The 14,433-nt window shown below is 46.1% G+C and overlaps 1 protein-coding gene across 1 annotated transcript; it reads left to right on the forward strand.

The window, feature by feature from the left end:
- Positions 1-231: 231 nt before the first annotated feature.
- LOC128302853 (uncharacterized) lies at positions 232-13,064 on the forward strand. Its single transcript, XM_053039700.1, has 6 exons — positions 232-417; positions 4,036-4,091; positions 10,111-10,887; positions 11,437-11,885; positions 11,979-12,200; positions 12,268-13,064. Exons 1-6 carry the CDS (start codon positions 232-234, stop codon positions 13,062-13,064), a joined length of 2,487 nt encoding a protein of 828 aa, XP_052895660.1.
- Positions 13,065-14,433: the final 1,369 nt, after the last annotated feature.

Here is a 14,433-nt window from a genome sequence, read left to right on the forward strand (position 1 = left end):
ATTAGCATCTTTCGCCGACTCGGGGCTACCGGAGATGTGCAAGCCATCGTGTGCAATACCTGATAAGGAACTGGTTTTGGTTTCTTTGCGCACTACTTATCGATCGGGAGCGATTTCGTACAATGATACGTGGCGTTATTATTCTTTATTGTTTTCGTCTCTTTCAGTATTTTATTGTAATTTGCTTCCTCCTTTCATTTTGTATCGCCCATCCGAGGCAGGAAAACTGGGATGATTGCGGAAGTCATTGCAGTCGTGGACAGCATATCTTCCGTAATTGGCAATGGTATCAAGGGCAGTGGAATCCCGGCACGTTGCGAATGGGTTGTTGTTGTAGTTTTGTCATTGATGTACGTGCTCAATGCAATACGATTCCGTAAAGTACGACTTCAAGATGCCTGGATCACGGCAGGACTGGTACGAAAACCAGTGCTTTATATGATGATAAGAAATAACTACTATATTAATGAGCATCAACTCAGATTATATGCTTGAAACTCGTTTTTGTATAGTTTGAATTCTAACAATTATTTGTATGCTTCCTTGAGGATGTAGAATATATTTTATTTTTGAAAGACTCTTTAACTTGTATGGAATGTAGCCATAAGGACAGTGTATACGCAGTACGTTTAATTACGGAAAAATCTAATTCAGACTCATGAATTTCATTGATTTTTTGAACAGAATGAATGAATCTGAATATCTATTTCAAAGATCCTACAAGATTCATGAATCTTCCAAGATTAATGCAGCTTATCCATGCCCTTCCGATCATCAGTGGTCAGTGGGCCTCAACTGCCATTTCGCTTAAGACCTCAAGAATCTTCAGGGATCCTCAACTGCTCTGAGGATTCATAAATCTTTTGCGAGTCAATTCCTGATTGGAATGATTCCTCACTAAAGATTCACATCAAAGACTTTTCTCAAAACATTCATTAAGCTCAGTTCTAGTTAAATTTGTAACGAAAGAATTATAACTTACTTATTTTCCAAAACTACTTCCTGAATTTCATTAAGTTTCGATTAGGGACTCCAACTAATGCATAAAATTGAGTATTCTGTGTAAGTTAGGCTTAAATAAACGTACATAACAAAACAGCTTATTTAAATTTTCTTAAAACCAATCCGCACAGAAAGTTGTTACAAAATTCACGCTATTTTGTTACAATGTTGCTCAAAAACTCATGTGAACAAGAATGGGCACCCGCCACAATTACGCATCCAACTGCAGACTGTGATTATCGCTTTACTAGATGGGGAAATTACATGGGCAAGGAAAACAACCCATCCAAGTTCACTGAGAACAGATTTGCCAATAAGCTTCTATATCTACGAAGCTGAAACGTGTGCATCATCACTCTGGAATACACGGATGAAGACATTTCGGTGCTCGGCTTGTGTGGCAAATTACGACCGACTAGACAGGATAAATAGATGCAGCCTACACACCAGATTTGCACTCGCCTACAGCAGTGTGTTGCGTGTGCGCCAGAGGTCCAGCACAAAAGGTTTTCCCGAAGCTGTCACTGTCAAACGCAGCCAGCGAACGAAGCGAACGATCAGAACGAACGGCTTCAACCAATCGCTCGGCAGAGGCCAGAAATCAGCTTGCAATTTAGCTAATCAATGTTGACCGGTTACAAACGATGGCCAGCCGCAACTGATGACAGGTTTGACAGGGGTCCATCATTCCGCTTGGGAAAGCGTTTGCGTGACAGCGAAATGTTTTAATCAGCACAAAGAAATGAACAGCAAATCAGCGCCTGTAATGGTTCGCTTGGGTTGGGGTGGAAGTGAATCTTTTATTCCCTGCCCTCCCTCCCAACGGGTGGTATTTTGTAGCGCAAAGAATACACAACCCTTTCGCATCGTCACTTAACGCTCCGTGTGACGTGTTGCAACCACAGCCAGACGCATCAGCAGGGTGACGCTTAATTACAACAGCGAACGCAGTTCCTTGGCCTCTTGATGCTAGCGATAAATTAACCACACCGAGGAACAGTTTCACCGGTTTCAGCTCGTTTTGTTTCCTCTTCCCTTTGTGCGCACACACACACAGGTGGACACCGTGTTTTACTTTTTTTTGCCGCCTCTTTCCTGGCGTCAAGAACACGCTCGCCTGTCGATTCCACATAAATAGCAGCTGGGAGCTCCCGGAAAAGGGAGGAGTCTTTTAGGCACGTTGATATTTGTCTTTCCCCTGCGCGCCTGCTGCTGCTGATTGTAATCAGATCGGGCAGCAGCAGCATCAGCACAGGGCAGCAATAGGTTTGCCTTACGGTTTAATGGACATTAGCGGGCCTAATGGATCGATAAGTGAGAAGGCAATTTGTGTAGTAATTACGGTGCGAAGAGTTATGTTCCCGAGTATGTTGCAGAGCGTTCCGCACTAGCCCAGAATGAAGAGAGAGACACATTCCTGGCAGGTTTTGGACTTTTATTTGCTTCTACCTCCAGATGCCGAGGATCGTATTACGGTGGTGAACCCGGGAACCGGGGGCACTGTACATGAACGTATGATGTGATCTACAAGAAAAATGGTGTAGCTCATACTGTTACCATAATCTAGATACGAGAGTGTACTGGTAACATGTCACCGTTTCGAAACGGGGAATTTAAATGGGGAGCAGAGGTTCGTCGCTTGTTTTTACTCGGACCATCGTTGCAGTCTTTTGTTCTTGCCCTTCATTTCAACACTTGTCAACAGCGTGTTGTGGTGCGAATAAATTTGTTTTCGTACAAAATTTATTGCCTCGTTAAGCGTCCACTTTTATGGTTCAATTCTTCACCTAACGAAAACAAAGGAGTGGTGGTTCTGTTTTTGGCAATGCAGGCCTATAAATCATGCAGAATAAAAAAAAGAGGAAAATATTTCAACTGGCCAATCAATCTCGCATATGTGTTCAATGAGCGCATCTCGCGGGGTTGATGACTTTATTGTGCACGTTGTAAAAATTACTGCACAAAAGAATATTGTTTAAAGCACGCGAAACTCTAACTTCTCGTAAAAACTCATTCTCTCTGCTTACAGAGTGATACGCTCCATACTTGTGGTGTTCGTAACGCTCGCTCTTAAAAAAAAACCCGTTCTACTCGACCCCAACGAAAGTCAGCTGAGATCAAGTTCGTCGAAGCCTTCCAGAGTTCCAGTTGCGATGGTGTTTAAAAGGTTATTTCCCTTCTTCCCCATTTGGCATGGTTTGGCATTTGTTCTTTTATTTTATCACCACCGTTCGCCAGCGGACGGTAGCTTAACGAAAGCCCATGTTCCTTCGCTTCATGGGGGGGCATGACCATGGCCGTGATGCAGTGATTTTCCCGCATTTCTACTTCTCTACGCATTCCCGTTAATGCCACCTAATGGGCCGGGTTGGAATTATGAAGAAGATCGACCAGGTGGAAGGTGTTTGCTTGGGGTCGTAAAATATTGCGAAATGTGGTTAACTTGGAATGAAATTAGTTGTCTGGCCTGCTGCAGTATGAAACGTGGCGGTGAATTTGACTTAGACTTACAGAAGCAAACATCGCTACTAAATGATCGCAGTGGATCGTACGTAGAATTGGATATGAGACGTAATTGACACATCGTCTGCGTGATTCCGTTATCGGTACGTGGTGAATTTGGTAATGGTATGATTTTTAAAGCTATGTCTTCTATCGGGTTCGTCGCTTAAAAAAGTACGCAACAAGTCTTTCGTTTCTTTAGGTGACAACTCAACGCAGTCTCGCGGCTGGTTTACCTTGCTTGGATCGTTTTATTATCTATCGACTATTCAATTGTACTCGAATTTGGATGAATTATTCATCTCCCGTAGGGTACTTTCGGCTGAATATGTTTTACTTTCGCAACAATTTACGAGCCCGGCTCGTACCAGAACCATGAAAGAAATTCCTTCAAACACTGGTCCCATAGCGTTACGCACATTACCGATGGAATGTTGAGCCTTTTTTACACATTGCTTTATTATAGAAAGAAACACTTAAGCAGTGCAACTTTTTTAATCATGTTTTCGTTCTTTCTTCCCCCCTTCACAGGTGTTAACTTTCGCGACGTCCCTGCTTAGCATACAATGCCGTCCCCAGTCGATACAGTAAGTTTCGCGATGCCCCGTGCTGCTTTGTGTCTGTTTCTTTACCAGTTTAATTTCTCAAGATAAACTAAACACAAAACAAAAACCAAAAAAAAAGAAACACCATATTAGCATGCTATGTGTGGTTAAAAAGATGATTTTAACGGTGGGCCAAAAACAAGCGAAGCGGGAAAGATGGGAAGGAAAGCGGAAAAAACGAACGGAACATAAGAACACGAGGACGCCCCGAAAAATTTACATTACAAAGCTTAATACCAAAACGACCTGATCTGTTTTTGCTGGGTTGTTGCTGAAGGCCCCTCCGTTCCTTCCCGAAGCGCGTTTTCATGCTTTTCCTCGTTCTCCAATTGGTTTTCATCCTTCCCTTTTCGCGTACCCCACCGGGTGCGATTAAGTTACGAAAGAAAGCGGTGTGTGATGAGCAAAATCAAGCAGTCTTCCCCAATCCCTTACCATGTAATAGATCGCTTTTTTCGGGCCTTGATATTCTACGTTTTTTTCTTGGAGGGGGGTTTTGTTTTTCTCTCTATCTCTCGTAGATTTCTTTTAATTTTCACTGTCAATTAAAAGCTAAGAAAAGAACTGCACCGATACAAACAGGCATGGCGAAAGGCGATCATAGCCAGATCGTGTTTGCGTGTTCTGATCGTTCGTTCGTTTCGTAATTGGATGTGTTTAGAATGTAAGCTTCTACACTACTTTAATGTAACGTATCTATTCTTTGCTGGTGTAATTCTTTTCTGCCTGAGCTTATAATACTTCTCTTGTTCTATTCTTTGTACCGCTAATACACAGGGAATGGGATGCTGTCTGTTGGCACAAAAGTGTTTTCCCCCTAGATGGAATTTTCGTGGCTCGTGGAAGGTTTTTGTTCGATTCGATTGTCGTGATCATAATAACATGTCTATCATTTGGGGGGTTCGTCGTCTATCACCTTAGCAGCGGGCTTTAAGATTTTCCCGCGTGGCAGCGCTTCGTGACTTTGCAAATTCAGCGTAACCACCCTTTACGTCCGCCGCAGAGTCGCGTTCCTTTAATAACCGTTAATCAGCAATAGGCAATCCGTCCAGGTGGAAGTATTTGGTGAATGGAGGCGCCCATACCGGGAGGTCTCATCGAAGCGTCCCGGAACCACGCAAAAAGGGGCAGCTTCAGTTTCATTAAAGCGATAGCGTTGGAGGACGGGAAGGCTCGTCGGTTCTGCATGTCGACGGGGTTTGCGTGATTAGAACGTTTGATGAATGGGTGAAGAACCGTTTATCGGCCAACGCCATCGCCACAATGGACGCCGCTGCCTCCATTGCGATTAACGAGCTGGCTGATGCTAAAAGCAAGCTGCGAACAAAGACCGCTCGGTTGGAACTTTTGCTTTCGAGATCGAGATTTGCTTTTGTTTGCGGAACGGAACCCACCGAAGGAAGCGATAAGGATCTGCTCACATTCGTGAATGGTTGCTAAGTTTGCTCCTCCCGTTTTTCAATGGTTGATCATCTGGGAAGATAGCGACAGGGGCTGTAATTAAAATGGGTACTCTGTTTTCGGGTTGCCTTCTGGCACGCTTTTGATTGAGCCATTACCAATGAGGAAGCGATTTCAATAGGCTTGATGAATATCAATCAGCTTGAGGTGTAACTCACGAAAATTAATAACATCCTTGGTTCAGAGTGCTTAAAAATACCTTTTATTCTACGTTTAGTTTCTTCACTTTTAAAAAAATAATTTCTCGTGTTCTTGCAAATGATGCATTCTAACGCAATTGTCCATCGTGGAGGTGGCCTGTAACGACGCCAGTACGCCATGCTCTCGTTTCATCAATTCTGCACCATCGATCTTCCCTAGCGATCGTTCCCTAGTGCGTGTTGGAACACTTCTGCATGACTGGCTCGTTAGACCAGTTAGATAACTGTACCTTTCGAAGCATCTTCCAACTACCCGGACCGAGTCGGTCTTACGCTCGTTCGTCTCGTCGCTTCAGGGTGCTCTTTAACGCACCGAGCACCGTAAAGCTCTTGGTTCGCTTGTTAGCGATCCCGGTAGCACCGCGGCTTTTCCAGCAGATTTTCATGTGACTTTTCATTCCTCTCATCTTTGCCTTGTTCAACTAACGCTATTTACGCTTGTTTTCTACTAACCAGAGTATGGCTCTAACTGTTGCTAATGTCTCTAACATAGCTATGCCTGCGTAAGTGCTCTCAAACGTACCCATCCTGTTCCACCCGTAGGCATCTGTAGGGGTTCTTCTGCCGGTGTATTTTTCGTTTTATTGTTGTAAGAGGGCAGGTTCCTCAAGGGGAATCTTTAGCTGAACAAGTTTAATGCGATACCAGTTGTCCAAGAGGCACAAAACCAGGCGTGACAACCTTGCTTCTCGTGCAGATTAATTGGGGACTCGCCAGACGCCTCATAACGACTGGCATGATCAAACTTGCAGGGGTTGATGGGGCCGGAGTCGATTTTATGAGAAATCATTGGTGTAATTAAAATTAAACTTCAAGAACGTTGAAGCTCATTTTATGGTTACGTTTAATTGCACGGCATCATGTCCACCCAACGGCGCCGCCGGGTGGGAGGGTCCCATAACAAAGTGCAGCATGGCGCGAACAGTCCGAACTAGGCGATTTTCCATTAAAACCGGTCACGACACGAAAACAAAATGAAATAGAAGTAAAACATAGAACGCCGTCCGCGATTCGAATCGGCTATCAATCCATCCATAAGATCGCGATCGATCGTTTTCGTAAAAAGTTCGAATTCTCTCTTCGGGACTGTTTCCGTTCGGCTTTCCTTAAGTTACTTAGAACAACGTTCAAATTTCCCTTTTTTAATTTAGTATTAAGTTCTTGAGCGTGAGAATCAAACGTACCATTCGGCAGTGTGTCTCTGTGACGGTGTTGAGCCGATATAGTGGTTGGTGACTGTGATATTTTCTTCCACGGTGTGCAACGGTGCGTTCGTGATGGCGGGCGCTAACAGTACGGCAAGCAGGCAGCGTGCGACCCTAACTCTAAAAATCGCGCCATAATAAACCCAAGCTCAGAAATAACACCAGCGTAGCTTCTAGTAACCAAAACAAATATGTACAGGTATGTTTTACTGATCTCAATATTAATGCTAATAGCTTTATTTTATTTCCTTTCCCCCCCAAAAAACAAAAAAAAAACCCTCATTATTGCCTCTGCACTATGTATGTCTTGCTGATTCCTTCTGTTATGTTTTTCATTAACGAACTTAAAACACTTTCCTTGAGCGTTCTCCGTTTGATGGTGTGCTGGTTTTTATTGAAATGTTTTATTCTTCCGCTTTTAAATCACAAATTGCTGTTTTTGCAAAATAAAATATGGAATTGTATCTTTATACTAGATCTAGATAAAATTAAGCTATTCAGTTCATGATTATAAGTTTTAAGTTTGCAAAAAAAAAACTCCCAATATAAAGCAATATTAATATTCAAACACAAAAAAAAGAAAACAAAAGCAAACTAGCACTCCGTCGGAGCGCGATCGCTGGGCATTATCATAATTGGTTGGGATGAATTAATTAACCTTTTTTTTCTCTCATTTCAACCCTTCCCATACAAAGCTGATTTGCGAAATCTTTCTTCCTTGATCTTGATGATATTCGGAACTGCTCTTCCTCTATTGTCTGACTTTCTTGCATTCTATCATTCCAACCATCTCCTCATCCAGCCTTTCCTTTTGTCATTCTGTTCAGCTCCGAATTCTGCTTGCTTCGTTTGTACCGAAGCCATACCGGTCAACCATTAATGTGACGTTTCGTTTTGGTCTCAATTTTGCAGGATCGAAAAGCAGGTGATTCGATTGGTGCCGGAATCGCGTACCCTCGAACCATTGCTAACCAACCAGCGTGGTTCGATGGAGGAAACGGATCGCATCTTGCGCGAGATCGAGCGCATCAACATTGCGATGGGATACAAGAAGAAGGTGGATGTGGCGTTCCCTCGCAGTGGTCAAGATGCGTCGGGATATTTCTACCCGAGGCCGGCTTACTTCCCACCCTCGGTAGCGCAGCTAAAGACGGTCCCACCACAGAAAGCATCCAAGGGTATCGTTCCGAACCCATTCCACGCGCAAACCTTCTTCTACCCAGCGCCTTACCTTCAGCTGCCAACTTTGGCTGCACCACGAGCGTTCCGACTAATCCCGCTGGACGCGGTACGAGCTAGCAAAGAACTTCGCGCACCGAACCAGATCTACATACTGCCGATCAGCGTGCCGACCGCTGATGGAAGATCGAGCGAAATCCGTTTCATTCCAAGCACGATTAATTTCGGCTCGTTCACACCGGTACAGTTGCGTGGGAAGTCACTGGACGTGGATGGGACACGGTCCGCTGCGTTGAAGAAACCGAAAGGCGTGATGGAAGATGTCGCGGAGGTGGCCGATGCAGTGCAAAGCACCAAGCTCGAGGAGGAACTGCTCGAAGAGATTGCCGATGCGGTGGACTACGAGGAGGAAGACGACGAGAAGCAGAATGCGGGAGCAGCTGCAGCCGCGGCCCAAACCATCACAAACGACAAGTTCATGGGACGCCCGGTAAAGAGCAGCTCGGCGGAAGGTGAAGAAGAGGACGACACCGAACCGGACATTGAGCTGGTGATGCTGCAGAAGGTGGCCGGCAAGAGCTTCAACATCTCGAACGTGTTCAACAACTTTACGCACCGGTTCAACATTCTTTCGACGACCCCAAGCACGGAATTGTCGGGCTCGCCCGCGGAAGATACGCTGCAGGATCTAAAAGACCTGAAGGAAAAGCCACTCACGGGGGAGGAAGATCTTCCGGGTCAGGATAAGGGACCGTTTGGGATCTTTGCCACCAAGCAGGCGGATCCTGGTAGCGGACTCATCATTCAACGGCTACGCGTCCGCCAGGGAGGTATCGCGATTGCTGGACCGGGTGGTGTAGCAACGGCAGGAAGCGGCGGTACGGCCATTGTCGGTCCGAATGGAACGGCCATTACGCATCCGCGCAGTCTCACGATTGCGGGACCGGGTGCGAAGGTGTACGCTGTGCCGGAAACGGTCGATCTAGCAAAGACGATCAACGCAACCAAGCGAAGCCTTCCGCTGGATGCGGTTCTCGTTGCTAGTGGTCCTGTTGTTTACTACCGGACCTAGTCGGCAACAATCCTGTGGGAAAGCGAGCGAATAATGTAAATATTGTAACTGTACAAAAAGTCCTTCTTGCAAGTTCAAAATGAAAGCAAAAGGAATTGACTTGCCATGGCGGTATCGAACGGCATCAGGAGGGCCCGATGGTTCTGATGTCGGACAAAGGCTGCAAACGATGAATTTCACAAGAATAACTTTCAAGATTTCATTCGTCCCCTAATACAGCTGTGCATTGTGTTAGCGTAATGTGTAGTGTGTAAGAATTTTTAAAAAAATATGTGTTTGGGAGTACAATAAAGTGACAAAATTTTATTTATGAATTAATTGTGTGTTTATTGGGTGCTAATTATTTCTAGGTGTATTTTCGTATATATTTTTAGTTTATGAATTATGAATTTATAGGTTCTTATGCAACTGTTAATTACTGTCGTTCATTTGAAGCTTCGAAATAGTAAGAGCCCTATCGACAGGAAGACTATTTGACAGCTGAGTGACAGCTTTGACACAACTTCAAATGCATTCATTTTCTTTGTCTTTTGCGCTAAAACAAAACATTTACCTACTAACAGCATTGTGTGAACAGCATTTAAGTAAGTGTTTCCCCGTTACTAACAACTGAGGAAGGAGATGGCCCGCAACTCACCACGGAACTCGCTTGGTAGGAAGTGGACGCTTTACTATGCTAACTGCGGAGATGTGTGTGGTGGGGCAGCTTATGCCTGTCCACCAGTCAATAACAGCCAATGCCTTAGATAATCTCTTCACTCGCCATATGCGTGCTTGCCTGCTTACGAATGGTGAGATGAACCCGGAGCCTGCAGTGTGCCACCATTCTGCCAACGCCACTCATCCTTCGTTCTATCCTCGTTTTTCCTTCTCCTCTACGAAAGCTTCTTCTCCTATCGACCGGCAGAGCTGCCAGCCGCACCATATACATACCCTGCACATGGCTTTCCGATCGCGGGTCGGCAATATAGTCTACTACCGGTGTCAGTGCCCTTCCCGACCGGTCCATACCCACCGGGGCCGATACAAATCCCGGGCCCGGGTGCTTTGTCGGGCGTAGGGTTGGAAGAAAAATCATCGGAAAAATTGCAGGAAACGAGTGCACGGAAAAAGCAAACAAAAAACAAACCCGCACAGAGCAAGAAACCGAAGCGGGTTATGAACGCACCCCTCGTACAGGCCCTCCAGCAAGCTGATGGGCAGTTTAAGGTGCAAAAGTACACTCTGGCAGAGTCGGAAGTGGTTCCCAAAAACGCTCCACTGCAAACACTGCTACCAGCGCAGGAGAAGAACCAAAGGCCAGAAGCTCAGCGAGTAAAGCCAGCAAATAATGCGAACCCAGTTGTAGTGACTGCTACCGGTTCTACGACAGCCGATGCACCGGTGATAGGTCGTGTACCGGTGGCACCGACCGTCTCGGAGTACTATCCCTTCTACGGTGTCCCGATGACCGACAATCGGGAGGAGGCATCCCTCATACTGGAACCCTCGTCGAAGGCCATCTCCGGCAATGGAGGTACCGCCATCTCGACACCCGTCTCCCACGCCATCCTGAAGCAGGGCAGCAGATCGAAGATTCTGTTCCGGCCCCAGTCGGTGGCGATCGTCGGTGCGAACGGCCGGGCCCACGCACAGGCCGATCTGATTGTCGATTACGTGAAGTAAATGTGCCAATCGCATTCCATTACGCAGAGAAATCAACAATAAATCGCATACCAAACCATCCGCATTCGCATCCGTCACTCATTCAGTGTGTATCTGTGTACATATTAGTTCATTTCATTGGGCATTGCTGCTTGGGGAATGGTCCATGTCCACCATCCATGTGTGCAGAACCAAAATGTTGAGTTTTCACATTGTCATTATGTAAATAGCCACGCCATCTTTCGGAACACACAATTCCTTCACTCGATCACCTTCCTTCTTTCCGTATCTGTTGCTGCTTCGCAACAGGTACAATGCACTAGATCCTTCGTAGTTAGTATGCATGACGTCTGCAGTTGCAGTTGCATCATCCACCTGCCACACCTTCCTTTGACCCGTTTCCTGTGCCCATCCTGCTAGGTAAACTGCGCACATCCAACAACCTTGAAGGTGAAGTATTCAAGGTCACCGTAACACGAACGTCCAGCAGCGTTATCGCATAGCTAATTGAAGTTGGTTTTATCTCTCTCTTTCTTCCCATCGTGAATATCTCTTCCTTTTCCCAGTCCGGAGCATCGTACCGCTACTGATGTGCTGAAGCTGCCCTTCTACGGTGGTGCCCGTGGACAGATTCTGGAGATACGCAAAAACAGCGACGGTACGGTGGTGAGCAAGATACTTCGCGGCGATGATGAGGACATGGAACTGAAGGTGCAACAGGTAGCGGATGAACCGACCCCGGTCAAACAGCTGTCCAGCGAGCAGACGCTGGACGCGAGTGACGAGGACCTGAAGGGAACGGATCAATCGTTCGGTGACTATCTGTTGAAGATACAGAATGCAGCCGCATCGCTCGTATCGCTGCAGGAAACTGTGAAGAAGACGGGCAAACTGTCCCCAGACCAGCGCAAGGTGTACACGGACAACCTGGAGAAGCTTGGCGTTGCCGCCCAGAAGCTGGCCCACATCCAGCAAGCGGATGACGATCAGGATGCGATACGGTTCCTGTTTGATTGTAAGTATCTTGTTGGTGGACCGTTGTTTGTCCGCATATTGCCGCGTATTGTGCTGGAGGAGTTCCTTGACGTCAACTCTAATGATCGATAAGTGTCTGCTTTGACAGCCAACTACGAAACCACCTCGTCGGGAGAATCGCAAAAGAAAAAGGTGTCGGGAAGTAAAATCACTTCCTTCCCGGGGTACAAGGGCAAGGAGGAAAACAAGAAGAAGGAAGAGGAGGAGAATGTCGGTGAGGATAGCTCCAGCGGGGACTCGGTGCAGGTTGAGACACAGGAGAAGGAGTCTTCCATTGCCGAAGCGAAACCTGTGGGTGAGTACGCTTATGCGAGATGTTTGATGGAGGATCGTCTTTAACGCTCACTTCACTTCTGTTTTAGGTCTTGCCATCGCTGGAGAGGGAGGCGTTGCGTCGTCTAAACCGGTAGCAACGGCCGTTGTTGGAGACGGTGGTCTTGCAGTAGCACGCCCAGTGGCGACCGCCATTGCTGGCATTAAACCGAGTGAGTTGGGCAACCTGGGACTCCCGATCTCGGTCAACAAGAAGGTGCTTACGAAGGGAAAGTATGGGCTGGTTGCTGCCGGTGATGAAGCCGCTGGAGGTGTACTCGTTGGGCCTGACTTTGAGGCACGCGTGGCACCGAAAGAGATCGAGGCCGAGATCGAAGACAATCGTCAGCAGGCGATGGCAAACTTTGATACGGAGAAGTTTTTGGCCAACCTGCGACTGAAGACGGCTCCAAGTCCTACTCCGATCTCGAGTGCAGCACAGCAGTTGGGCTCGTATCAACCGGCATCGTACCTGCAGCAGACGGTGCCGTACATGTCAGACTATGGCGTTGGACAGAATGCTTACCCGGTGTACACGCCAATCATTCCGTACTATAGCTGGTCGCCCGGATACTATCAACCGTACCAATCGACCTTGAATGCACTGACCGCCTACCAGCTGGCAGCACTGCAATCCGCCCAGTACAATCCGTACCTGTACGGCGGCTATCAGCAGACCCAGCTGCCCCAGTCCATTGGAACGCAGAACCCCTTTCAGCAGTATGACTATCCTCAGCGAACCCTCTACAACCCGACGCCAGTCGTCAGCGCGGCTTCTGCCTACCCGAACTATAACAATTATGCATCCTTCAGCAACCCTTCGCCATACCGATTTTTCTACTATTAGTCTGCTCATCGGTAGCGGCCCCGACGACCACTTCCTGCTGAACATCGTCTCGAATGGGCCCGCCACCCAAGACTGATACGTCGGCCGATCGGGTTTCCGGTCACGAGCATCTCACAATCTCACGCACAGGAGATACACTCCATTTTAGTACCGTAGTTGACCAACGATATTTTGTAGGTCTTCCGATTGGCGACCGAGCAACCGCCAGCGTTGCATGCACCCCCCTCAACGGCTAATCCTAAGACTTACGAGACTGAACTGTACGACGATTATGGTGTTAGGTGTCTAGGGAATAGCGACAACGACGATGCAAGCCGAACCCGATCCGAAACCAGAGCTTTATTGGCCATCTCGGGAGTGCAGGGATCGGTTGTTCGGTTTCATCGAATCGGTTAGTCGTATAGAAAAGCGTAACTAACGTACGATAGTTTATGGGATAGGACGTCCCGATCTGATAAGTGCATTTCTTCTAGCGAGTAAGAGTACGAAATAAAAACAAAACGGAATAGCTTCCAATTAGTGATTTACGTGGATAACGAAGAAAGTTGCTCTGTTGGATGTTCGTGTTCTATTTTGAAGAAAGAAAGAAAGGTTATATGTTGAAGTATCGTAATTAATCGATAACTTCTGAAATCTACAAGTAGTAAAACAAAAGAAACACATGAGAACTGAAGTTTTACAGTAGTTTGTCTTGAGGATGTGCTTTTGCTTCTGTTTTACATATAATTTGTTTTATTCGGCTGAATTTCACGGTGTATTAGCTGCTTAGTTGGAATAATTCCATGACAGACGAACGTCATCCAAGTCATCCAAAGAGCGTCAAACAGTAGACGAGCTTCACCGAAATTAGGTGTCCATCAATCGGAAGATTCAGTCATTACTTCCCTGAGGAACATCAGACGAGTCCTCAAATAACGTGGAAATCGAGTGATCCAGCCTGGCTGCATAGAGTCTGTTCGATAGAAAGTACCCAATCCAAGACATCATTGGTTTTCAACGAGACTAACGCCATGGTTACTTCCATGCCTATCCTCAGAATCACCACAAATTATAGTTTGATCCGAAGTAGAAACGCATAAGCACATCACATTCTATGTATTAGCATTGAAATTATTCCGCACTTTGCACGTTATCACCGTGAACGAAGAAGTATGTTTTCCACATTGCATTTAGACTTGGAAATTCGGGATTCGTTTTAGTAATGCCGGGAAAATTTTAAACTAAAGAAAGTCGCTACAAACACACGATAAACTATATGAAAAGTATTTTTTTCATTATCGCTAGAACGGCTAGGCCGTATATCTAATATGAAAAGTATTTGTGTAGTCGAATAATAATTAAAACTCTAAGTGTTACAAGTATATTCAGA

Source organism: Anopheles moucheti, chromosome 3, assembly GCF_943734755.1.
Source record: "Anopheles moucheti chromosome 3, idAnoMoucSN_F20_07, whole genome shotgun sequence".
NCBI classification, from domain to species: Eukaryota; Metazoa; Arthropoda; class Insecta; order Diptera; family Culicidae; genus Anopheles; species Anopheles moucheti.

Excerpts from the sequence above, each read along its gene's own strand:
- LOC128302853 (XM_053039700.1), top strand. The coding sequence starts at position 232 with ATGATTGCGGAAGTCATTGCAGTCGTGGACAGCATATCTTCCGTAATT. Across the intron at positions 418-4,035 it reads CCTGGATCACGGCAGGACTG|GTGTTAACTTTCGCGACGTC; the intron begins GTACGAAAACCA and ends CCCCCTTCACAG. Across the intron at positions 11,886-11,978 it reads GATACGGTTCCTGTTTGATT|TGTCTGCTTTGACAGCCAAC; the intron begins GTAAGTATCTTG and ends ATGATCGATAAG.